This window comes from Pogonomyrmex barbatus, unplaced genomic scaffold (genome assembly GCF_055798465.1).
Source record: "Pogonomyrmex barbatus isolate J1 unplaced genomic scaffold, ASM5579846v1 scaffold4, whole genome shotgun sequence".
In the NCBI taxonomy this organism is placed as follows: domain Eukaryota; kingdom Metazoa; phylum Arthropoda; class Insecta; order Hymenoptera; family Formicidae; genus Pogonomyrmex; species Pogonomyrmex barbatus.
Window position 1 is genome coordinate 6,423,713 of NW_028297138.1, and position 25,150 is coordinate 6,448,862.

General features: G+C 38.1%; 4 protein-coding genes across 4 annotated transcripts; 2 read left to right on the forward strand and 2 right to left on the reverse strand.

Moving 5' to 3' along the window:
* The first annotated feature begins 1,996 nt into the window (after positions 1–1,996).
* On the forward strand, positions 1,997–4,243 carry LOC105428285 (uncharacterized). Its single transcript, XM_011640495.3, has 3 exons — positions 1,997–2,281; positions 2,824–3,080; positions 3,693–4,243. The coding sequence occupies exons 1-3, from the start codon at positions 2,056–2,058 to the stop codon at positions 3,894–3,896; spliced, it is 687 nt and encodes a 228-aa protein (XP_011638797.2). The 5' UTR covers positions 1,997–2,055; the 3' UTR covers positions 3,897–4,243.
* On the reverse strand, positions 4,244–8,290 carry LOC105428286 (insulin-like growth factor 2.S). The gene is made up of 3 exons (XM_011640496.3): positions 7,598–8,290; positions 5,925–6,146; positions 4,244–5,210 (listed from the first exon to the last, which is right to left on the reverse strand). Exons 1-2 carry the CDS (start codon positions 7,918–7,920, stop codon positions 5,942–5,944), a joined length of 528 nt encoding a protein of 175 aa, XP_011638798.2. The 5' UTR covers positions 7,921–8,290; the 3' UTR covers positions 4,244–5,210; positions 5,925–5,941.
* An 11,182-nt stretch (positions 8,291–19,472) lies between these two features.
* On the forward strand, positions 19,473–21,817 carry LOC105428289 (ras-related and estrogen-regulated growth inhibitor). Its single transcript, XM_011640500.3, has 4 exons — positions 19,473–19,690; positions 19,910–20,132; positions 20,261–20,447; positions 21,497–21,817. The coding sequence occupies exons 1-4, from the start codon at positions 19,549–19,551 to the stop codon at positions 21,671–21,673; spliced, it is 729 nt and encodes a 242-aa protein (XP_011638802.1). The 5' UTR covers positions 19,473–19,548; the 3' UTR covers positions 21,674–21,817.
* Positions 21,818–21,832: 15 nt separating this feature from the next.
* LOC105428288 (BBSome complex member BBS2) lies at positions 21,833–25,124 on the reverse strand. The gene is made up of 11 exons (XM_089080620.1): positions 24,893–25,124; positions 24,635–24,754; positions 24,386–24,574; positions 23,991–24,173; positions 23,675–23,897; positions 23,390–23,601; positions 23,086–23,256; positions 22,913–23,017; positions 22,526–22,838; positions 22,136–22,390; positions 21,833–22,067 (listed from the first exon to the last, which is right to left on the reverse strand). Exons 1-11 carry the CDS (start codon positions 25,115–25,117, stop codon positions 21,973–21,975), a joined length of 2,091 nt encoding a protein of 696 aa, XP_088936746.1. The 5' UTR covers positions 25,118–25,124; the 3' UTR covers positions 21,833–21,972.
* Positions 25,125–25,150: the final 26 nt, after the last annotated feature.

The window sequence follows — 25,150 nt, forward strand, 5'->3', positions numbered from 1 at the left end:
TGAAAATATAATTTTAACATGAGAGGTACCTATTATATTAAAAATATGATCAAAAAAGGTATATAATATTAATAAAACAATTCTAATTTTATCCTAAAATTATAATTTTTTCCTAAAAAAAAAGTTTATATATTATTTCGGAAAAAATGATTTACGAAAAAATAATGTAATGTACATATATGAAATAAATAAAAAAAGTCTTTTATATTCAAATGGAATTTTAAGAATCTTTTTTTGTAATTTATTAATCATGTTAAATATTATCAAACTTTCATTAGAGATAAAAAAGAAAATTTGATAATTTAAAAAAAAATTTATCTATTTTTGTGACAGATTCAGGATATTTTATTCTGTAAAAATCTAGTTTTTAAAAAAAGTCATAAATTTTCAGAAACAAATTTTTAGCTTTTTATTTTTTACATTATTTATATTATATTATATTATTTATATATTATTATGATCAATATATTATCTATATACTTAATGTACATATTAATACTCTTTATTTCACTAAATCCTTTTGATTAATTTTTCAAATCAATTTTTTTTAAAGATGTCAGATATATTTTTTTATATAATGTAATAATTTCAAATCTTAACATATATATTCTAATTTGATATTAAAATGCAAGAGACTTAAGTTTCAAAATGTAAACTTCCATATTGCCACAATCAAGATGGTTATGATCTTTATTAAATACTATATTTATATATATTACATATATTTAGAGAAACAATATAGTAAAAAAATCAAAATTTCAAATCTTGATTTATTTTCTAATTATTTTGTATAATCTCTCTCTCTCTCTCTCTCTCTCTCTCTCTCTCTCTCTCTCTCTCTCTCTCTCTCTCTCTCTCTCTCTCTCGTCTCTTTATCATATGTTTCCTCATTAAACGATTAAAATATGATCAAGAAAGAATTTAATTTAATTACGAATAATATAACTTTATATATATTGAGAAATTCATCACATACACATTAATTATACAAAACAATATATTAAATGCATTACATAATGATAACGTTCGAAGTTGGAAATCCGATTTAAAAAATTATAATCATATTATTCTTTTCTCACACGTATCGCTGTGAGTTTTAATCGCAAGTATCTTTAACATTAACATTATATTATCAAGAGCATGATATATAATATCGCTTATGTATACAATACACTTTACAATACACACACTTTAAGAATTTTCTTATATAAATGCAGTCTTGAAAAGAAATAATTTCTCATAAGTATAGATGCTTTAAAGTACAAGTTACAATGAATGAATTATAGCAAAATTATAAAAAAGTAACAAAATTTTACGAGCAAAATTATGCAAACATTCCTATCACCTTTCATCATCAATTATTTACAACACTTAAAAGAGTTGCGTTCTTTTTCAAGCACGTATTGTCAAAACCAGCCTCGCAGATAATTTTCAACGTATAAGAATATGCAATTTCAACGTCGTGCAAAGCATTTCATAGTACTCGCTCGTATCAATTGATGCCCACGCAACAATGAGGTAAGGCCGTTTATTACACGCACGAGATTATTACATGACTATACTAAAGATAGCAGAGCTGCAGAAAGACTCGTGTTAAATCTGTCACAATTAACAAATCATCTATTATGGTCTTCTTCGCATATTTCCCTTAATCGTTAAAGATACTTTTTAAATATTTTTTTTCGCATCTTTTTCCCTTAAAAAAAAATATAATGTAATATTACTAAATAAAAAAAAATATATATATATATTTTTTTTATTTAGTAATATTACATTATATTTATATATACTCGTTTTTTTTTCACTTCTTCAATCAAATTATCATCGAGAATCTCACGAAAGTGATTTTCATCGTCATCTGTTACACCACTCGATAATAATTAATGCGCTCATGTGCGATATTGCACGTGCTGTAAATGAATAAATGCACGAAATACGATTGCACGAATGTGTCTTCGACACGTACGATCGGATAAGAACGTTATTAAAAGCGCGACGAGCCGTAGTTCGGATTTTGTACAGTCTGAAACGATCGATCGAAGCCACGAAAAGAAGATGCACCTGTATCGGTCTGCAGCACAAAAGATCGCGTTGATTCTGGCAATATTGGCGATTACGTGCGAGATTTCATGGGCCAGCAAACAATGCAAGACGGTCGTGATGGACGTACACATGAAGAGGTGTAGACTGGGTGCTGAAGATAGAGCCAAGAGAAGCCTGGAGAGATTCGACCTGCAGAAGTACGATGAGAAACACGAAGCGAAAAGAGGGGAAGGGCCAGGTGAAAGAATCAAATTTAAGATATATTATTTATCCGAATAAATATGACAAATCTTCTACGTTAATTGAAGTAAACATTATTGGAATAAATATTAAAAAATTAGACGTTTCTGTTTGTAAAAATTTTAAAATAACAATAAGTCAATTTATCATTTCGCGAAAATGTCTAGGCTAGGTATGTTCAATTATTAAAATGATCAACAAATGCATGAGTAAGCCAAAGGGAACAAAGTCCAAAATCGTAATATAAAACTGTCTCAAATTTCTTTAAGACGTGTCTCGTGTCTCGATTTTGAACTTTGTGCTGCCTGGAAAGTTATTCAATAAAATGTTGCCGAGGAGATTACGGTGTCAAATCACAGCGCACTGCGACTCGACCTGACTGATTCGTGACCTCGCTCGCGATGAAAATTTCATCAGATTTCATCAAATTTCATCAGATTTCATCGAATTTCATTTTCCTCCGCGAAGAAATCCCGGACGGATCGCGTCGCGGTGTCCTCGCGAAACGAAAGCGCGACTGATAATCCCGCTTTTCTCCAGACTATTCGAAGGTGAATGACTCCCACGGCGTTCCGCAGAAAAGGCAATTGTCACACGTTGTACAAGTCGGCGATATCGCCCTGCCGATTGTGACGGAGGCTATAAACGGCGCCGCCAAAGCCCGAGCGTACACCACGTCTGGGACAGGATATTACGACCCTAAGCCCAGTCCAGTAGGATCTATTTTAGGCTGGCCAGGATATTATCTCACGGCGCCTTATCCACTCGGCAGGGGTTTTGTTCCCTTCCTCACTCCGGTAAGCCGATCGCCTCTAGGATCTATTCTGTTACTCGGAAGACAAAATCTAGTCAATCCATCAAGATCGATAATGCAATCCATCAAGCCGCTGTACGACTATGGACTGAAACGCTTCGCAATTACGTGATTCATCCCGCTGTAATATCCTTTGTAAAAAAAAAAAAGAAAAAAAAGACATGTTATGATAGGCACCGATAATATAATGACGATAAATATTAAACAGCGTAACAATAAGGATCTTCTAACGCATCATCCCGCACTACTTGTGTGATTAATACGTGTGTGTGTGTGTGTGTGTGTGTATACATGTGCAATTGCAATTGCGCTGTAGGCGAATTCCTCTGACGATAATGACGTACGGTGCTTCAACCTTTCTCGTCTGACTCACAACAAAACAAGATAAACCGACTGAATCAAAACATTCTAATCAACTGAATAATATTAATAATATTGTATAATGTGACTAACACTAATGCAAAAGTGCGTTGATAAACTCGAATTGATTTCTTCGAAAAAGAAAAATAAATTTAATCAAATGAAATCTAATAATAAATCTGAAGATAATAAAAAATACATCAAGAGAAAATCAGACTAGCATAATGTTTGACAGGACTTTAACGATGCTATCGATCTCTATCTGAACGACGAAGAACTGGACGAATTGTACAATGACATCTACAAAAGGCTGTCGAGAGCTTCGAAAGATGAAACTTGGAAGGTTTTCTTAGAAACAGCATCAAAATGCTGCCAAAATGCTGACAAGTGTCTTAAAGAAACGACATATGTACCTTGCCTAGGACATCAGGTGTCTTAAAAAAACTAAAAAGTGCGATTATTCTTATATTGGCGCTTATTGAAAAAAAGCACAAATGAAACTTATAAAAACAATATCAAATTTATTATTTTATATCTTAATAATCTTAATAATCTTTCATATCTTAATAATCTTAATGATCAAATTTATTATTTTATAACTTAATAATCTTTCTGTTTTCATATCGGATGTGCTGTGAAATAAATGATGCATCGTTGTTTAATTTGTATAAATATTTATTAGTCATTATTATTTAATGCAGATGTCAACTGAAAATTTTCAATGACAGAATGATAACAAGAATGTATTCGATATGTGTTGTATGATAAAACTTTTCTATTATTGGATTTATGTTTTTTTTTTTTATTATTATTAAAATCTATGATTCCGCATTTAGATCTTGTCCGCACATTAGTGAACTAGTAAAGTACGCGTTCGTCGATGTGTTCTGAAGGTAAACTCTAAGTTAAATCTTAAACTTATAACGGGATTTTTTAATACTAATGAGATCAGTCGTCACCACCATAAAATAAGATCACTGATAAATATCCGAATCGGGCTATCTGCTCTCTCGAGCCTGAAAACACTTATATTGGAATTGCTTATTTAAATCTATTTATTTTTTTTTTTTCGAGGTCGCGACCCGATATTCTAAATTGCATTCTAATTCGAGTTCATCACTTATTATATTCGATATAGTCCGCGACTCCTCCACAAGCCGCCATCGAAATTTGCTTTTTTCTTTAACGCCATTGTTTTTTAACACTGAAGAGAAACATTATTGGAACAGCCGCATATTCGTTTCCGTCGATATCGTCGAGCAATCGTCGATCCTCCAAGATCCCTCGATTGTGAGTTCCTCCGAAATTGATGGATGACATCGTCGCTGATCTATTAGCACCGATGAAGCTAAATTTTCTTCTGTAAATAATCTCTCTTGCACGAGAATCATTCCTTTTCGGATCGATATATCTGCTCGAATATATCTGCTTCGAATTTTCCTTTCTCTGCGAGTGCTCATCCGGGGTGTAAACTTCGTCAATTATTTCGCCGATGTCATCAATAAGAGAATGACGGATTGAAGATGGGCGGATGAAGAAGAAGAAGAAGATCTCGATCTGAGGATACCAGATGCTCAGAAAGGTCTCCTTATTCCGATTTTTCGTAGAGACGATAGACGATCGATCGTATTGAATTTTTAGCACCGCATTACGATACGGAGGGAAACGTCGTCGGCTGATCTGTCGTCAATATTGATACGAATTTGTTGTCTAACTGGCTATTTAGTGGCTACTTAGTAATGCCATGAAAAACCTGCAACGATAAACACACACACGCATTTGCGTTACGATCATTCGAAAAACTTTTGTTAATATTGTAACTTATCTCTGTTTATACAAGACAGCAGAAGCAAAGGCAATCGATAACGATGCTTGCCCGAGGCTGCGATGCAAATTTATCGCGTGACGAGTAGCCAAACGTCATGCAAAATGAAAAAAAGATACGTAAATGCGATAGCACTTAAATTATTTTTAGATATACAATATATAAATTACTTTTGTGACGTGTAAGCAGAAGTAAAAACAGAACGCACGACGTGGTAAACAAGAACAATCATATCAAGTGTGTTTACGATTTCGAAAAAAAACTTCAGATACAATAATTTTAAATAACGACCGTTAAAAGTAGTATAAAAATAACGCAAAGTCTAAAGTAAAGGTCTGGCGAATTTTCCTTCAAAATTTTTCTTCAAAAAAAAAAAAAAAGATAATATTAAAATATGTCTCGTGATAAAACGTAAATTTTTAAATAAACATTCCAAAATATTTTTAGCTCGTTGTAAATTCGAATTTGGCAAATGTTGAATTACTCGAAAGAAACCCGCTGTGTCGCAAGCAAGTTAGAAGCATACTTATTATAAATTAACGCGAGGGCGTTACAATTGGAGATCATTCTTGAACCTGCGAAAGCATTTACAGGCAAAAGCGTTAAGTGTTAATAGGCAAAAGTTAATGACAATGAAAGCACCTTATCAGCATGGCACTCTAGATGCCGACCTCGGCATCTGCAGTGCCTGCCGCGATGTCGCTTTTTCGCATCAGCCTTCCCCTCGCATTTAAGTCATCGCTTTTACGTTTTGTCACGGCGCCGGCCACGGCGTCCATCTTCGATGCAGAGGTTTGCAGAGGTTGCTCCCACAGAGTTGTCGCGAATAGATTTTGAGAAGCTAGCTTTGTTTGTAAATCATTTCTGAAAATAAGAGGAGAAAATAGTATACGTGACAAATCATCGGGCAAAGTCAGTCTTAGCAGAAATCCAACGCGAGATATTATCGCGAGAAGCGAAACGTCCGGGATTTATCTTTCAACTCCCTACCCAACTACTTTCAACTACTACCGGTTTTTCTCTATATTCTATTAAGTTCTATGAAATCCGCTTCAAGATCGACGACCTTCCTTCCCCCGGTTTAAGCTTATGAGGGCGTTAGCGAGACAAACACATTTCGACATTGAAAAATGCAATAAGCGTATCGTTTGATATGGACAGAGGCGCAGGTTCACATGAACAAGAAAAAGCTCTTCAAACACTTGTGTAAGAAAGCTACGATTACGATTTTGGGTGGACAGACGGAGAAAACAAGTCGCACAACTCGATAAACCCACGGGGCACCGCTGCGAAATAATAATAAGGGGAGACAAAGAGGAGGAGAAAATGTTACGCATGATAGCAAATCCTCCTAGTACTTCGGACTAACCTTCCTGAGACCATTTCGTATACAACCGTGAACTTTAGGCAGAGATTATCGTGAGAATGATAACGCGGCCTCACTCTCTTTCTTTTTCTCCCTTTGATTTCTCTCGTATGTTATATCTTCTCGCGAGTACGCACGTTCTCTCGAGAATGCATATTGATCTCCCTCCCCTTTAAACGCTCATTACAGAGCACCTATTAATCAGCTGACAACGCGAAATAAATGAACCTCAACAATCAACATAAATAATTACATAAGCCGTTATGCGTTACAATGTGATTTATGCGGCTATTTATGCGCACGATTTATCCGGCTCCCGATTATAAACGGAAATAAATCGATTTATTAAGAATGAATCGCGTACGAAACAGTATCATCTTGCTATTAATAATCGGTCGATGAGTAATGGAATTCTTCGTTAGAACTTTAAATCAACGTCAATCGACGTTTCCGTATTTATTTTGTTACGCATTCTAAACAGATCCGAACCGTGTACTCTGTGCATGTACTCTTTGTCAAATATTTAAAAATCAAAAATCCGTTTCAAGACTCCAAATACTCACCCTAATTTATTATTATCGCGTTTATATAAAATATATTAAACATACGCCATATACATACACATTTGAATTACATTTTCTGAGATACTAATTATCCGATACACGCGTGAAATATTAAAAAAAAAAAGAAAATGAAAGGAAAAAAAAAAGAAGGTGAAAGCACAAGAAAACAGAACAGAACAAAATATGCAAAATTTATACATGCAGAATAAAAAAAGTGGAGTAACATGTAAGGAAAGAGTGAGATTTAGCGAGGGAAAAAAGTTAAGTTCTTCTCGTCTATTTCCTTTAAAAGGAAAGAAAGAAAGGTGCAGGGAGAAGGAAAAGGGCGAATAGAACAAGAACGAATAACAAGGACATAAAATGAAAACACACTAACATCCACTCACTCGTCTTCTGTGATGCTCTGTTCCTCCTCGGGAAGGGGCTTGCAATATCGTTCGAGCTGTTCGTAGGTGCACGCGTGATAACAGCACTCCTCGACAACTCCGCGATAGACTCCCGTGTTATCCTCGTTGCTATTCGAGTACGGCTCATTGTAGCCGCGTTCCTGGCACACGATGTGCAAGGCGTCGCTCAGCTTCCTGGAGCACAATTTCTGCAGCCGTGCCTTTTTGTACGAGACTTGACCGTCGATGGTGTACAGAACATTCAGGAAGACCAACGCGATCAAGAGGACCGCTCCGTTTGTTACGCGACCTTCACGTACCATTGTTTCTCTTGACTAGGTTTATCGTAAAAATTCTTTGAGGCTCTCAGGAGTCTTCTGAAGTCTTTGTATTCGCCGATCGGATTGTATTTTCCGAGCTTATTTTCTCGTTCGTCTCGCGTCGATTTCACACTCGTGGAAAACCCTCCTCAGGCTTGCTTCCAGTCTCGGCGTGTGAACGATACAAGTTGAAAAGTTTCCTCTTGCCAATTTATTTTTTTTTTTTTTGTTTTTCTTTTTTTTGTTTTTTCTTTTTTGACGATTGCTCCTGTATTAGCAGGAAATCGGAGAGCGAGTCCACGAGACCAGAAGCTTTGGGACGACTTCCGTTGGTACCGAGTTCGTCGATCCAACTGGTACCGGGCTGCCTCGCCACGCGGTTCTTGTTCTAGATTTCAGGGAGAGGTACAAGGAGGGAGAAGCAGTGGAAGGAGAAGGAATAGAAACTCAGTGGTCGGTGGACCCCCGCCAGTCGTGGGGCCGGCGACACGGCGCAGGAGGAAAAGGGGGATGAAGAGGCGCGCGTCTGATACAAACGAATTCGCTTTTTCGTGCCACGACGGGGGACGAGGGAGGGGGAGGGGAACTCTCTCATCTCTCGCCGAAAGCAGGAGAGACCGGCCGACAGGCGAGGACGATTCCCTCATCGCACACTTCGGGAATCGACGGCGCGCACTTCATGCGGTCGCGCGCCACACGAGAAGTACATTCCCGAAGTGCAGCCATAACGTATTCTTTTGTTAAATGGACTTCACGCGCCCCTTTTGTGCCCCAGTCAGGCCCAACTTCCCCCTGTCTGGCTCGCGAAACAGACTCGTTTTCTATTTCCGCCGCTATTCATTTGTCGCGCGCGCGCGCGCGCACGGCACTCCACATCCCCCGTCTCTCCACTCCTGAACAATGCGTTTTTTTTTTTTTTTTTTTTATCGAGGATACGTTGTCTCTTCGGACGCTCCCCGCTAGTGAAGTGTCTCGGCCTCATCGCGTCAAATAGACGGCTATTGGGTACGATATTACGCTACCGTACGTCTCTCTCGCGCTCCATAATCCCGTTCGATATATCCGAATTCAAGGAACCAGAACGAATAAAAAATACGAGTTTTATATTAAACTATTTAAATTTAGAAGAATGAACGTTCACGTTGTTTTTTTCAGTTTCTTGATGCGCTTGCGTTACTCGAAATAGATAATTGTGCATTTGCGTAATAAGAAGTACAAAAGTATAAATGAATATTTTGTTTGGCGTATATATACATATTTATATATAGCTTTATTTACTATTAGTAATCTACTTCTTATTATGCAACACGGAAATGCAACGACTGCGCTTCTGCTCGCGGCGCAAGAAGAGTAAATAAAATCGCTATTGATCTGCGCCGAGTTGCATTTCAGGATCGAGTGACACGAAAATAGATCGCGTTTCGCGAACAATTGCAAGAACGTACTATTAAATGTCATTTAGCCGCTATCGATCACGTGCGCGGCGCAAGACGCCGTTTTGAGCACAAGTGAAGTGAAGCTATCGGTTACGGTCGATGAAGACAACCGTTCTATTATCTCTGAATGACTTATCGAATACCGACGGGGGAGCCGCCGATGATCGATGATCGGCCACTTATCGAATCCGTTTCGCAAAAGCGAACTCGAGAGATCACGTCAAGTGATCTGCGATTCGGATCGACGAAGACAAAGTGTGGTCCATTATCGGCGACTTTAATTGATCGCCGCGCCTGTTTTGTCTCAGCCCGATATATCGGTCACATTTTTCCGCAGATAAAGAGGTCGGGCCTGCTATCCTCGTTTCTTTCCATCGATCTAATAATTTCGATATCTTTCGACGAATATAGATACGTATCCATCGCCCGAGATATATCTCCCTTCTATTCGCAGATCCCAGCTGTAAACAACACCTTAACGCCTTAACGGATCTTGTTTTAAAACGCAACTTTTTTGCGGAATCCGCGTAAAAAGATCGGCAGCGTGTATATATACACATATACACATATCGCGTTGCGAACGACAGCAACATATACACAAATATATACAGTTTATTCCGCTAAATATTAAATATAGAAATTAGGTAAGACGCTACGTCAGCGCGAGATATTCTATCGATCGGGACCATCTCTTATTCAACAAATTCTTCGGACGACATTATTTTTCCCCCCCGAGAGAAACTCGCGGGAGAGAACGATCAAAGCCATTATCGACGACGACAGACGGACTATTTTTAGTGGACTTAACTTCGACTCGCGACTATCGAGTCAATGACTCCTCCTCGTTGCATTGATACTCGATGATAGAGTGTCGATATCGCTGGAATATGACGACTTTCGGATAGAGGAGATCGGTAAGCGAGTCCGAGGTATTCTATTTATAAAACACAATTGCAAGCGAGCAGCCGATCGCGATAGTTTTACCTTTGTGTCATGTATATATGTACGATAATCGATGAAACGCTTCTCATCTCTCTCTTCCCTCGGACGCGACGTGTCGCGCCGAGTGTCGCGATCGCGAGGAAGAATTCTCACGTTCCCGCGGGTTCTCGCGTGACACGCGGATGCAGGAGGATGTCGACGCATGCGGGCAGCCAAGGACACCCGCCACGTGCTGCTGCTGCAAATTACTACGTGGCGATGCACTCGCTTATAACCGCGGGTACACGCGCGCACGTGATTTCTAATGCGCGCCGTTGTAATAGCGGGCACTTACTTAGGTCTATTGAGCCTAAGTGAACCGCCTGCACATGGAGGCTCGCACAAGGAGAGGTGCGAGCCGCGCGAGTCCACTTTAGAAAAGACCGGACTGGAAAAAAAACTGGCCTCTCTCAAGTGGAGAGTTACACGTGGATCGTTAGCCTGTCGTCAGCCTGTTTCCCGGCCAACGCGCGCGAGGACCGAACCGGGGGAGAGGCCTTAACGAGACGAGCCGATTTCGCGCGCGGTTAACGACGCGGAAAAGTAGAATTGTGCGTTTCCGAGAAATGTAAATTTATAACGACGACGATTATTATTAAGTTAGGGCTCGGGCTAGATTTTTTTTTTCTCTTTCACGCACAATTAATGATTATCGATCAATTAATTCTTCGTAAAATTCTTCAAAAAAAAAAAATAGGAATGTATAAGAATAAGAGAGATTAAACGATAGCAGATGACGGATAATAATTGAAATATTATACATTACCGAGAGATCTCTCGAATGTCTAGTTTTACGATAAATTTATTTTACCTCCAAACTCCACGAGTATCTCAATGTTATTTTTCGAACTGATGAAACATTAACATTTTTACACCTTTCGCGAAAAACAAGCCGAGAATGCGATAAGCAGTTTCACGAAATTACACGAAAAGTATAATATTTATGACATTCGGCATTCGCTCGAGTGATGATCCTAAAAATAACTTTACGATTACAGAATCCTGACCGGTAAACGTCAATTATCGCATTACTCACACTCACAAACTTCGTGACCGTTTTTTATCGCAACCTTTGCCGCATCGCAACGAATATCGCATTGCGCGATTTATCTACCTCTTCGGGATTCCGTTAGCTAAAGATGCCATTATTACCGTCTAATATTAGTTAACTGCGCAAAAATAGATATTATTTCAATCATATCGTTTTTTTTTTTTTTTCCTTTATTTTAAACTGTCCCGCAGAGCAATGGCGCCGGCTGAGGCCGAGAAACCCGGATTGCACTTCGCACCCGGAGTATTTTTAAAGGCAAATTATCGATATGTGTAAATCGGGAGTCAGAAGGGGTAGTGATACAGACGATGAGGAAAAGAAAAATGAATTATAAAATCGTGTTTAATTCATTGAAAATGACGAAGAAATTTCAGTGACATATCTTATAGAATTTTTAAGTGTAAATTCATTTTATATTTTTATTCATTGATTCATATTATTATAATTTTGTGAAATTTTGTAAAAAGAAATCGGGATATATGCGATAATGTGTGATTAGCAACACCAAATAAACAAAATTTACCTAAATTTATTCGATGAGTCAAGACGAATCATCAAATTTCAACACGGACTGTTTTTGCTGAAACTCCCACAATTTGCAATGTAAGCTTATATGTTTGTTTACAAGCCGTGAAACGAATGTGAGGAAAGGCAGAGAGTGTTTACGTTACCGGAAAACGAAATATATCCAGACGCGACACGTAAGCGCCAATTAATTAAACGTTTCAGAGAAAAAACTTTAATTAATTGGAGGAGCATGACACACAGTTAATTGGCGCGCCTCGCCCTCCAATTATTATATCGAGAGAGGGATGAAAATTGCAAGTTTCCTGGCCGGCGCCAAAAGAGAAACAATTTGATAAGTAATCGCAGTGGAAAATAAGCGTGTTATGAGGCGGGCGGCATCGGTCGTCTATTATTAACAACGAGATATCGTTATGAGCAACAATATGACAATAATATAGAAACGGAGCTTCTCCGTTTGCGCTTTTATCGGGCACGATGTGGCGCCTCATTAATCCTGATGATGTTTTCTGCGAAAGTGAGAAAACGGGAGGAGAAACACCGCGAATAGACCGCGTTGTAACGACTCTTTTATTGTTCCATAGCACCTCGCAATATGAAATATTTTTACAACTAATGCAATGCGGGAACGGATTCTGAGAAGCCACCGACTACTCAGATATGAGAAACCCATCTGGAAAGGATCGGTTTTCGTCTAAGCGACGACGATATCGTATTTCCTTGAAGGCGACACGCCCGGAAGGGGGAGGAACTCGTCGCGCGCGAAAGCGAGAGAATTGAAGATGGCGAGGGGTTGGATACCTCCCTCGCACGTAACGCACGTTCTTCTGTAGCTAATTGCAGATCAAAAGACATGTACAAAGGCGGCCGTTAAAGTTTAACGCCACCGGTTTTACGACGAAGCCGCTGCGCCGAGGGGGCGGGGGAGCGACGACAGACACGCGATGAACAACACGAGAGGCGACGAGCCGACGTCGGCTCGAAAAATCGCCGACGTTACTTGTGTTAGACTTAGACTTAGACTTTCGCGCTGATAATAGCGGCCAGAGGCAGCCGGGGGGAGAGGGAGGGGGAGGGGGAGGGAGGGGCAGCGCTATAAACGGGGTTAAGTTCGACCGCGAGCCACTACGTATCGACCGCACGTCGATCATCCTCTCTATCAGCTGTTTTCGCGCCGATTTTTTTGTCCGCGCGTGGTGAGAAACGAGAAACTCGGCCGTGCAGCTGTATACCAAATCTAGGTCCGATTTGCGAGGCTATCACGTGCACGAACGTTGATTGCACTTTGACATAGCTCCCGCTTTGGGTGGCGGCGATCCGTTCGCGGGGGAGCGTATCGCAGCATTATCGATGACAGCAGCGGAGATTAATTATCTAAAGGGCAAACGTACAATTTTATTAAAAAATTAAATTCATTGGCTTGACGCCAAGGATATCGAGCTTACCTTTTATTTCTTATTTTTTTCGTTTACCGTTTACCGCCTCGGATAAACGTCTATCGAGATTTCTGTTTTTTTTTTTTTTTCTTTTTTTTTTCCTCTAAAGGAAAAATTGACAAAAAGTTGTAAACACGCGACTCCCCTTCCAATTCGAATAACATCATCCGAAAACATTGTGGAAAATATCGTTTCTTATACCTCGAAAATATTATTTTTATTTTGTCACAACGGTTTCGTCTTGTACAAATTTTCGAGATAATTGAACGATTAGATCGGCAAAGCCGAATGTACTATATTCGAGCGCAGTCGAGATGCTGCTACAACGAGTAAATCAACGAACGGTAAGAAACGAGCGGTTGAAGCAATGACACTTATCGCGCAGATGATTCAATCGGTTACGTCTATCTTCCACTTACTGCACCGCTGATCTTTATCTACGAGGACAGAGAACATCTTCTTCCGCGCCAACTTGATCGATACGAAATTAAGATGCAGATTACGCCCTCCTGTCCCTAATTTCATCAATAAATTGTCACTTAGAGTTGCAAAGGTCATACGTTTCTAAAACAAAAAAGAGTTCCTGAAAAGTTTTTAACAAGCTCTTTTTGAGCAAAGTTTTCGATAATAACTTTTCACAGCTCAACGATAATGTTCTATTGTTACATATCGTTTTTACAACGTAAAAAATTTTTATGACGAATCTGTATAATATGCGTTAAAAAATTATATTAATTATTTTATTCAATCCAATTCAGCTTGAAAAGGCAACGAGTCGAGAAATATATTTAACTCCAGAATCAATATATATTTCTTATAAGATAAATAATTTCTAAGCTGTCTCAGAGAGAGAAAGATAACGTGCGATTTTTTTTACTTACGATTATACTGTACTTACGACCTCGGGGGTTAAAGGTTAATAAAAAAAAAGCATGGCAATCTTGTTCTCTTGTCAAGTTTCGCGCGTGCGAAACAACCCGAGATCCCGTTTATCATTGTAACGATCGTTAATGGATTTTACTCTTCACTGGATGTGATTCTTAGTACTTATCTCGTGTCGCAAATCGCCACCACAAAAGTCACAAGTTCTCACGCTGATTTTATGGCGTCGTCATTTTTACGTGTTGCGCAAATCGAGAGCATCATTCGCGTAATGATATAATTACTTGTTGATATATACATAAAGTCAACACGATAAGTGATATTATGATTGCAAAATTTATAGTGAAGATTTAGAACGACCATAATAATTTTTTATTTTTTTTTTTTTTAAATAATTTTAATTTCAAACTCCAGAAGATATCTTTTAATGCAAATAATGAGTTGAGGAATTTTGAAAAAAAAGAAATTATACGTAATAAAATAATTTTTTCACAATATAAAAATGTGATTCTCTTGAAAATTGTAGCATAATAACCCGCGAAATTAATATTTTGTCAGATTATATTTCTTTTCTTTAAGAAAATTGGATAATCCAGTGAGCGAAAATGTTTATGAAAATTACATCGGCATATCTTATATTTTTAAAATTTTCCAGCGTAGCGCTAATATTTACTACGTCTGGCAGACCCGTTATTAATGTTATCTGTTCTAATGGCAACGACACGTATTTGGTACATGTGCACCAAATTTTTCTTGTCGATCGAGAATACCACAGGACAAGTGATAGCGTTCTCGGAAAATTCCTTATTGATTAATTAAGAATGGCGCCGCCTCGTGTGGGAGCAGACTGTTGTTTCGTTCGCTTACGTCGTAGGGTCCAAGTCATCGACCTGGCTCTCATGTAATCGTGAGGAAGCAACAGAGCAACAACTTTTTTCTTTATTTTTTTTTCTTATCGTTGGAGCCAGTAATAGCTCAAGTATACTCGTTAATACTCGCTCGTCGCGAAACGAGAAATAAATGAAAGGTATCGGCGGCACGCGGCGAACGCCATATATTAAAAATATTCATTGAGAGCTCTTCTAGCTTCTCACTCGCGGGATATTAAACACGCGAATGCAAAAAAATCGATATAAGCTACGTAACATCTTTACTCATAGTTAAACATCTTATTTCTCAATTAAGTAATAATTGCATTCCCTTTCTTATCTTTAATTTATAATTGAGGTCGGAATCACGACGTTATTATAACGATTATTCTTGACCGAACATTAGGCTTTTTTCTCGGCTAACCGGTCGTGTATTAATGGAAATTGAGGCCTGTTTGCACTTCAATAGATTTTCTCATAATCGCAATCGCCAATAATCTTTTTATAAAAATTGTGTCAGGTCACAGACGGGTGTGTATTCCGGGAAATGGTATAGGAATAAATTTCGCAATTTTAGACACTTGCGGCTTGATCAGCGATTCGTGTGGAAATTCAACGAACTCCGCAAATCAATATCTTAACTCAAACCTGATTACAAAAATAGTGATTAGAAAAGGCAACAGAGTTTCGCATTTCCGCTATATCAGTGATCGTTGACAAACAGGAAGAGAGTCAAAATATCCAGATAAAAATAAAAAAAACGGATGTCAGAAAAGTTAAATATCACTCTAATGATCCAACAGCGTTCTATCCAACACATGTTGATAAAGACATGGAGAATCAGCTCTCTTATAAAAAGATTTATAAATAATTACATTAAGAAAATATTGTGATTAGATTTTAAGTATTATCATCTCGAGTCAAATCATATTAGTCATATATTACGGATTTATTTAATTATTAATTATTTCGCATCACTATTCATAGGATTAGAGAAAGTTTATTAGATTATATCTTTCTTCTATTCTAATCTTATTAGACTATATAGCTCTCTTTTTATCTTCTCTTCGCTTGAAAAGCGCAACTTTTAATTGCGAGGAGGGTGACATCAACTCGGATTCGCCGAATTGGAACCAAGACGGGCTCGTCGTAACGGGCATGTGGTCGAGAAATAAAGCATTTTTCATTACCGAGCGACCTATAAACAAAGCTATAAACTAATTTTATATCTCATCGCACGGTCGTCAAAACAGACTCATGGAGCAAATATGCTTTCCACAAGCGGAGACATCCTGTTACAGATATTCTGTCTTCGGCAGAATATCAAAAAAGCAAATTCGCGCCGAGGGCAAAGGTTAACATTTGTATAACGACCGTGTTTTGTCTCATTAACTCGTAAATAGTGCATCAGTATCAGTTACTTTCCAAATTTAGCACTTTTTTATCAGCTTCAGTCTTCTTCAGCTTTTGTCCTTTTCCGCTTCAGTCCTCTTTCAGCTTGTGTCTTCTCAAGGCGTCTTTTACAGATCTCGCCAGTGGAGTGCATTTCTCGCATTTATAATCAGAGCACTTTAATTAGAACCAACCACACTTTTCCATCCGATGGAATATTTCTCCAACTTTTTTCAACTATCCAATCAGCATTTTTGCAAAAAGCAATTCTTGGTAGTTGTGACTTTTTTGTCACCGTAAATGCGATACGCAGATCTTAGATAAATCTTTAAAGAGATAAATTATAAATTAAAGCAGATCTTAAATAAATCTCTAGAGAGATAAATCTTTTTGTGAATGCACGCACAGATACATGCTCTCATAGGAAAACACCCTCTTCGTGTGCTTCACGAGAATTTGTGCGTCGAGATCTGATATCATTCGTCGTATGGACTTGTGCACAGACCCGTGGACGATATCTATTATGAAAACGATCTGCAGAAAAAGAAAAGCGAAAATTAACGATCTTTTCACTCTCCAGTCTCTTTTTTCTAAGATGGAAGATCCAACATTATCTTATCCATGAATACGATTCCCTCCGAGACACCTCCTTTCTTCTTATTATATTTTTTGCGTGACGCGCCGCGACTCGTTAGGCTTTTTGGGGTGAACGGATTTGGGATAGTTTTTATAGATAACCCCGATAAAGACTCACCCAGTCGATAACCCCCGTGAACAGGAGGTCAACAACAAACAGCGACATGCTTTTCTCATTATCCGCGACAACGACGGCGATCCAATCGAGAGTTGCGTTTTATTTTTAGATTATCAATCGAACCGGATACCAGGAAACGTGTATAAATTACGAGGAATTGTCGAAGGAATTCCGAATAAGCGAAGATAATTGGCTTTTTAAGTAGAACACCTCTCATTCACGATTAAATCAAGACGGTCTTCTAATACAAAATCACTATTGAAATTTTATTAATCTCCATAGGTAAATAAAAATCTACGAAATAAAAATAAAAATCTACATGTGAGGAAAATTAAATGATAAAATCTAATGATTCAGCATCCTCCTATCCAAGAAGTGATAAAGTGATAAGTAAACCTATTATAGAAGACCTTTAAATAATTATGTTAAACTATAAGCGCTTTCTCAGATTTATTTTGAGATATTTCAACTACGTCCTACACGGTTATTCAATTATTCTGCACGGGTTCTTTCCATAAATCCATAATCCAAAGAATTGTGATCGTGTTCGAGAAGGAATTATATGATATGATAAGATAATTTAAATTAAGAAAATTCATTTTGATTCCTAAATCGATTATATCACATTTGATTATCTTCATGGCGGTACTTCAAATAGCTTTTTGTCGATTTATCTACCAATAGGAGTGAAGTTCTATTTCTGTTCCGAACTGTCAGCGAGATATTAGGGGAAATGTACTTATCACAGTGAGAGAGAGCTATTTTTATTTCAGAGCGGAACACAATTTCCTGATTAAATTCTAAATTATCCTATTTGGAGTTTATTGACGTTATGTATATATGGGGGCACACGCATACGCACATGTACATATACACATCCGTACGGTCTTTTAAAATGTACGAATAAAGTATTTTTATTGCATATTATTAACGTAAAGTGTATGGAACGGAATATTATGCGTGTACATAACAGATTATATACTTTATCTTAATACGAGAAATTTACTTTTACATTGATATTCTTAAAATCTACCCTGACCTTATTCTCTCACCTCTATATGGTAATCGATGAAACTTAACGCGGCTTGAAATTGCAAGGGTTAAGAGAAATAACGCGCACATTCCATTAATTATAGCACGTTATCCTTCAGTGCGAAACTACATCATAGAAAAATACATTGCATATGATCGTGAGATTAAAAACACTCAATATTGCTGAAAGGAACCGAGTGAAAAATTTGCGATTGTAAAAATTAACATTAGAACATTCTGTGTATTTCTGTGTAAAAGTGCACGTAAAAGATATATGTTTCCTACAGGCCTTATCATATCGGCGAGAATTTAAATGACTAAGCAATTTATTAATGAGCAATTTATTAACGATATCTTTAGTAGCTTATTCGTTTTCTTCAACACAGGAGCATCAACTGAACCAGGAGCACAAACTAAATATAGTTTTCTTAACAGATCGCTTCTGTCTTAAGGCTAAGGAAAATACATCAACGTGCGACTGTACATCAACCTAAGCGACATTAATGCGTCGAGATATGCACGCGACACCATCAACGATACCTGAGTAAAATAGTGTTTTGTGCCACCGACGTATTTCCAATCGTTCGCGGACGGAAGGAGTGAACGGCGAGTGCGGAGGGAGTGAATGAGAGAGAGAAAGAGAATATTGCATTTAATATTGCAACGCGGTGTTGAATGCAGCCGTAAACAATTATTCGCTACATATGCACGGACGAGTGCATACGAGCAAGTGCATCGAACCGCGAGGTGACGAGTCGGCGACCAGCCGACCGGCCGGCCGGCCGGCGCCGTTTGCGCGGAAGAAGAAATGCGGCGTAAAAATCGAGACACATAATGCGCGTGATAAAATTCATCGGGTAGTCCCTCGAGCCCCTTCGGGTCTTACGTAAAGTTAACGACCAAACAATAAACAACCGTATCGCCGACGGCACGTGCGCGTTAAATACGACGCGATCAGCTGGCTGCGCGGCCCGAAAATCGGAACTCCTCTGAAACCGGAAGCGCTTAGGACAGTATTTTATGACGTCGGTCACACACGTTACGTCGCGTTTTTTTTTCACAACTTACAGGATCCCATGCTATTCTAATAATAATATCGATGACGCAGTTAGAGTGACGTATCGCCCTCTCATTGTTTATTATCGCGCTCACCCTTCGAGGAGATTGCGCGACAGGCCGCTATGAATAATGCATCCATTAAATACCAGCGGACCACGCGAGAGGGTTCATAATCGATGGGACACCCTCCGCAGAAATCAGTGGCGATTAAGACATGGATGGTGATAGTCCGCCATTGGCGTCGACCAAGAAGAGAAACAGTCCTCCGATCAGCTGGGGCCTCGGCCTCGCCAACAGGGACTGCTTCAAGACGGTCAAAGTGATTTTACTGGGCCAACCGGGCGTCGGCAAATCGGGTGAATAATTAAACACAAACAATTTCTTCTAACGTTTAAAATTAAAATTGTTAAATCGCTTCACTCTTTCGATTAAACAAATGGAAGACTCTTCTATTATAGATAATATTCTTTTTTTTGTTTTTTTTTAAGAAAAGAAGATTTATGAGAGGATTGATTCTATTAGATAAAAGCAAATATATTTCTAATGTTATTTTTGTTTTTAAATCTTGTAATCAGCTTTAGCCGTGCGGTTCGCTACGAAACGCTTCATAGGCGAGTACGACTGCTCGACGGACAGGATCTACCGAGTCGACAATCACCTGGGATCCTCGTGGGAAATAGCGGATCCTCCCGGATATCCGCCAGCCTCCACCGAGCCGAAATTGCGATGGGCCGACGCGATAGTTCTCGTTTATTCGGTAACAGACCGGGTCAGTTTCGACGAGACTTCTCGTCTGAGGTTCGTTACCCTCTGTCTATACACACCTTGGTATAATTTTATTAAAAAAAAAAAAACAAAGAAAGAAAGAAAGAAAATGCAAAATAATTGCACTTTATCATATTATATTGTTCGTTGGGTACTTTCAGATTTTTGGTATCGCACGCGAGAAGAGGCAGAAAGGTGCCACCGGTCGTGTTACTTGTGGGAAACAAGGCCGATCTCTCCTGTTCTCCGGGTGAACGCATGGTGTCCGCTCTAGAAGGCCAGAAAAGGGCAAAAGAAATCGAGGCTCACGCTTTCCATGAGATTTCCGTAAGGGAATCGGTGGATCAGGTAACGATCCGCGTGTAAACAACATTTTCAACGGATTCGGTATCAAGCAAAAAGTAAAGTAAAAAAGAGAAAGATGCCCTCGCGCCTCCGGGTGGAGTATATCGGTAATAATCGGGTTCAGATTACGATATCATATTATTCTTGTCTTCATTATTTTAAAAATAGCGCAAATCTGAAAATTTCGATGTCTCGAAAAAAATCGATCGGCTATAAATGGACATAAGGTAAGGATAAATGATACGATGTGGTTAACATATCGGCTAATCGCGACGAAGATTATTATTCTAAACGATTGTTTACCACCAGTCATGGCGTTTGCGCGTGATCACAGTCCATAAACAAATCTATATCGCTCGTTCTCAAGGCACACGATACAAACAACAGCATTTTAGTGTTTTTATCTACTCATTGTAATGACGATTATACGAGAGGACATATTTCAGCGCTTCTCGATAATAACCGAGTGTCAAAGCGATAGAAGTGATAAATTCATGTAAACAAAACTTCATGATAAGAATCAAAAAACAAGATTAGATTTGTTTTAAATATTAGATTTTAAATATTAAATATAAAACAAGTTCTAAATTTATAAACTTAATACAAGATACGAAATCGTCAGGAAATTTTTTCTGATTCTTTTTTATAAATATGATATCACATATGTATCATCTAAGAAACGCCTTTCGTAATTTTTAATAAAATATTTCACTTAATTTTCATTAACGATCAATAATAATTTTGTCTTTATAATTATGATATTATTTAAGATATAAAAATATTTATGTTAAAAAATAACATGTGTAAGACGGAACAGTAAAGATTTATGTTTTATAATTCTTTTTGCGTGTAAGAAAGATATGTATTTCAAAAACAGCAAATAAAAGATACAAAATAATTAATTTTATGCGTATTGAATACACGATAGAGTAAAAAAGAATAAAAACATAAAAATGATAATGCTTATGGCGTCGAAAGAATATGTCTCTCTTAGATAATAATGTCTTTATGTAACGGTGACCATGACAACGACGATTATTTTCATTCGACAGGTCACGGCCGTATTCATGAACATACTAAGATTGTTGACCGAATTGCACAGCAGTCCAGGACAGCAGACATCTTTCAGACTGAGAGCTTGTACAGATGGGACCTTAAATAGTCTTCGCCGACCGTCACCTCCTCCATCAAGAAGATTTAGTATTTCCGCTCGTGGGAATTTATTGTAATTCCTAGATTTGTCTTGAGACTAAAATAATTTTATTCCACTAGACATCGAGAGAGAACACTATATAAAAACACTATATAAAAAAAATTATATTATACGTTTTAATAAATTATATGTTTTAATAAATTTATCTTTATATAAGAAAGGCTATTTGTGTACATGAATTTACAGTAACGTTTATTTTTGTCAATAACATCGTCACAGATAACATCGTCAATCTTGGAATACTTTTAGGGACATCATAGTGTAATTGCAAAATTAACTGTAAAGGAATTAGCTTCTGAATGACAATGGATATATCTAGCCGTGTCTTATTGCGAGCGCAAGAGCTTTCGGATTTTCGTCCTGTATTGCCGCTCTACAACGAGCTACTGCATTGGAGGCAGCTTTCCCGACTGCAAAAATAAATATAATTGACGAAATAAAATGAAAAGAAAAATAGCAGCGGCTTTAAAGATGTTACCTCTGAGTCTCGCTGCGCGTTGTACCCCGATGTTCAGTTCTTTTAGGCTAGTTGCAAGCTCTCGATGACTATTCAGTCGAATCTCGTGCTCTCGAATCAAATCGCCATTGATATTCTTAAGTTGCATCAATCTCTTTCGCATATCATCAATATTCTCGAGAATTCTAGCATCTTCTAAGCGAATCACGATACTCTTTAGAAGAGTGGCAGCGCCCGCAGCTTCCGCTTGAAGTCGCGCATCGACCTCCTTCAAACCTGAAGAATATTTAAAATGTCCTTTACAATAGTAACTTTTATTCGAAAGAGAATTACTCTTTGCTAGAAATTAATTCGAGAAAAACTAATTCTATTTCGCATCCTACCCTCTCCTTCCCTAACAACGCAACGTACCCTTGATGCGTTCCAATGCATCTAACATTCTACTCTCTTCCGCGGGAAATGTGACTTCCGAGTTCAATTCTCTAACGCCTAAATACATAGCGAGAGATTGGATCATATCACCGGCAAATGTTGCATCATCCGTTTGGATCGTTATTTTTCCACCAGCGTTTGATTTAAAGCAGTGCACTTTGTTATCCCGCATCCCACGAAGCCATACCTCGATGCATCCAGCATTCGGGCCGTTTTCTGCAACCTCCAACTCCTCGCCGAGGATGAGACTCTGGTTTAGCCAAATGGCAATACGTTGCGATCTTTCTGCAACCTATGAATTACATACTCGTATTTCAATATCAATTTTCGAAAATTATACAAATTCATGATTTAAATGTTACTCACGTCTGCCACAACGCCATTGTTCGATAATTCTTCCGGGACATTTTGCGGCTTCGGAATGAGCTCGTACATACAGAATCTTGGCAACTGCCGTGTTATTTCAAAGACCTTATCAAACATTACGCATTATGATCTTTAACCGATCATGTGGCTTAATTACAATAATTATAGAATACCTGCAACAAGTCAGTGCCAGGAGGTCCAACGTATACTTTAACGTGAATGTCAACGGGATCATTTTTGGCAGGATAAAGCGCTATTTCTAATTCCCCTTGTGGCCGATTAGGATGCGTTACTAGTGTCTCGCCTTCAAAAACACCCTCGGCGAAGACTATGGCGCAGTACACCTAATAATATTATTTTACACTTACAAAATTCCGTTTTAGCCAAGAGAAATTTCCTATTTTTATTGAAAAAAAAATCGATTCAAATTAAAAAAAAATCAAATTCAGTCTACAGTGATAGAGAGTTGCACATTACCAAAAGCCCAGGTCCAGCGGCAAGTGCGACACGAGCTGCACCCCTGTTTGTTAGCAGACTAATGGCTAATCTGGATCCGTAATACATACTAGAACCCGTCGCAGCTCTCTGTCGCAGTTCCATCTGGAGCGCTTGTTTCTTAGCCAATAGCTCGCGAATCATCTCACCGGGTTCTGGAGCTTGCATTGCAGAGCCAGCGCTGTATCCACGCACTACAAAAGGCGTATGAGCAAATAAAAAACAGTCAAAAATTATAATTATTTAGCAATGAAAATAAATTAACACCTTCGCCATTAGTAGAAACTACTACTAGATCAGGTTTACCCATTCTTCGGTAATCAGCTTCTACTAAACCCGCTACGCTGGATGGCAGCTGGATCTTGAACATAACTTCGCCGGTATTATATGTCCTTGCATCCACTTTTCCATTACTCCAACCGGTGATTAGCTCCAGGACACCATCGCCATTTATATCAAAAGTTCCTACGGATATCACTTTGTGCTTTGACTGAAACAAATTTTATAAATTCACAGATTAGACTGTTTCGAATGATGAATAATTAAAACTGTGAAATCTTTCTTTTGCGTCTAAAAATCTTACCTTAACTCGCCACATCCGCTGTCCCGCTTCGTAGACGCCAATTGTTCCATTTTCAAGAGCGTAAGCAAACTGCCTGTTTGGAAGATCAGTAAGAACAACAATCGCCGCTGTTTCTTTAGTTTCCCATAACATAGTGTCTTCCTTTTGTACTCTAATTTCATAATCTGTTGTACCCGTCAATAACTAAAAAAATAAAATAATTTGAAAAAAAATCAAACTTAAATAATTAGAACATATAAGATAAAATAGAAAAAAGAAAAAATATAAATATCGATACTTGAACAGCGTAAATCTAGAATTTGAAATAAGAAAAAATATGTAAACAATTAACATTAAAAGAGATATATTATTATATTATAAAAATCTTTCTAATTAATATTGCTAAAATACTTCACTTCATTTTCCCCATCTCCGTCGAAATCAAAAACTGCCAGTGAAGTGACAATACCGCCCATTACTGTCCAAAAAATTTCAGTACCCTGCGCATCTAAGATTGTCACTGAACAGTTACCACCTACTATTACAACATGATTTGGTAGCCATCCAACTTTCGCGACAATCATGCAATTTGCACCGTCCGACATCTGAAGTAATTAGTATCGTAGAATAGATTCACCAGTTCAACTCTAAATTTTAATCAATACCTCTTTATAGAAGACGTCAGCATTGTCTTCAACATGATAAGCAAGCACGTGAGAAATGGTACCGACTAAAAGAATATCCCTTTCGTCTTCTCCAATGCGACCAGTACATAATGATTTCACCTAGATAATAAGGATTTATACTTTATATTTTATAAGATACAAGAAAGGTACGAAATAAAGAGACACAAAATAGTGCGAAACTTTATTTAATATGTGCAAAACGAGATTGGTGACATTTCAATTCCAACGCATTCGGACCTCGGTACCAATTTGAAGCTCCGCAAGTTCTCCACTCCATGACAGTCTTTTATTGGATTGCTTGTGATCGGAGTAATCGACCTGCGGCGGCCGGTGTGGACTGTGCACCAAGATGGTTCCGCCAGGTGTAGCAGCCGCGAGACATGCGTGCGATCCATCAAATTTTCCACTCACGACAAGACTTGCTTTTATGTGTTTTTGAACGTTCAAGGAGAATTCTGCCATTCTGAGCTAGCGTTACATCGTCGCGACACGCTT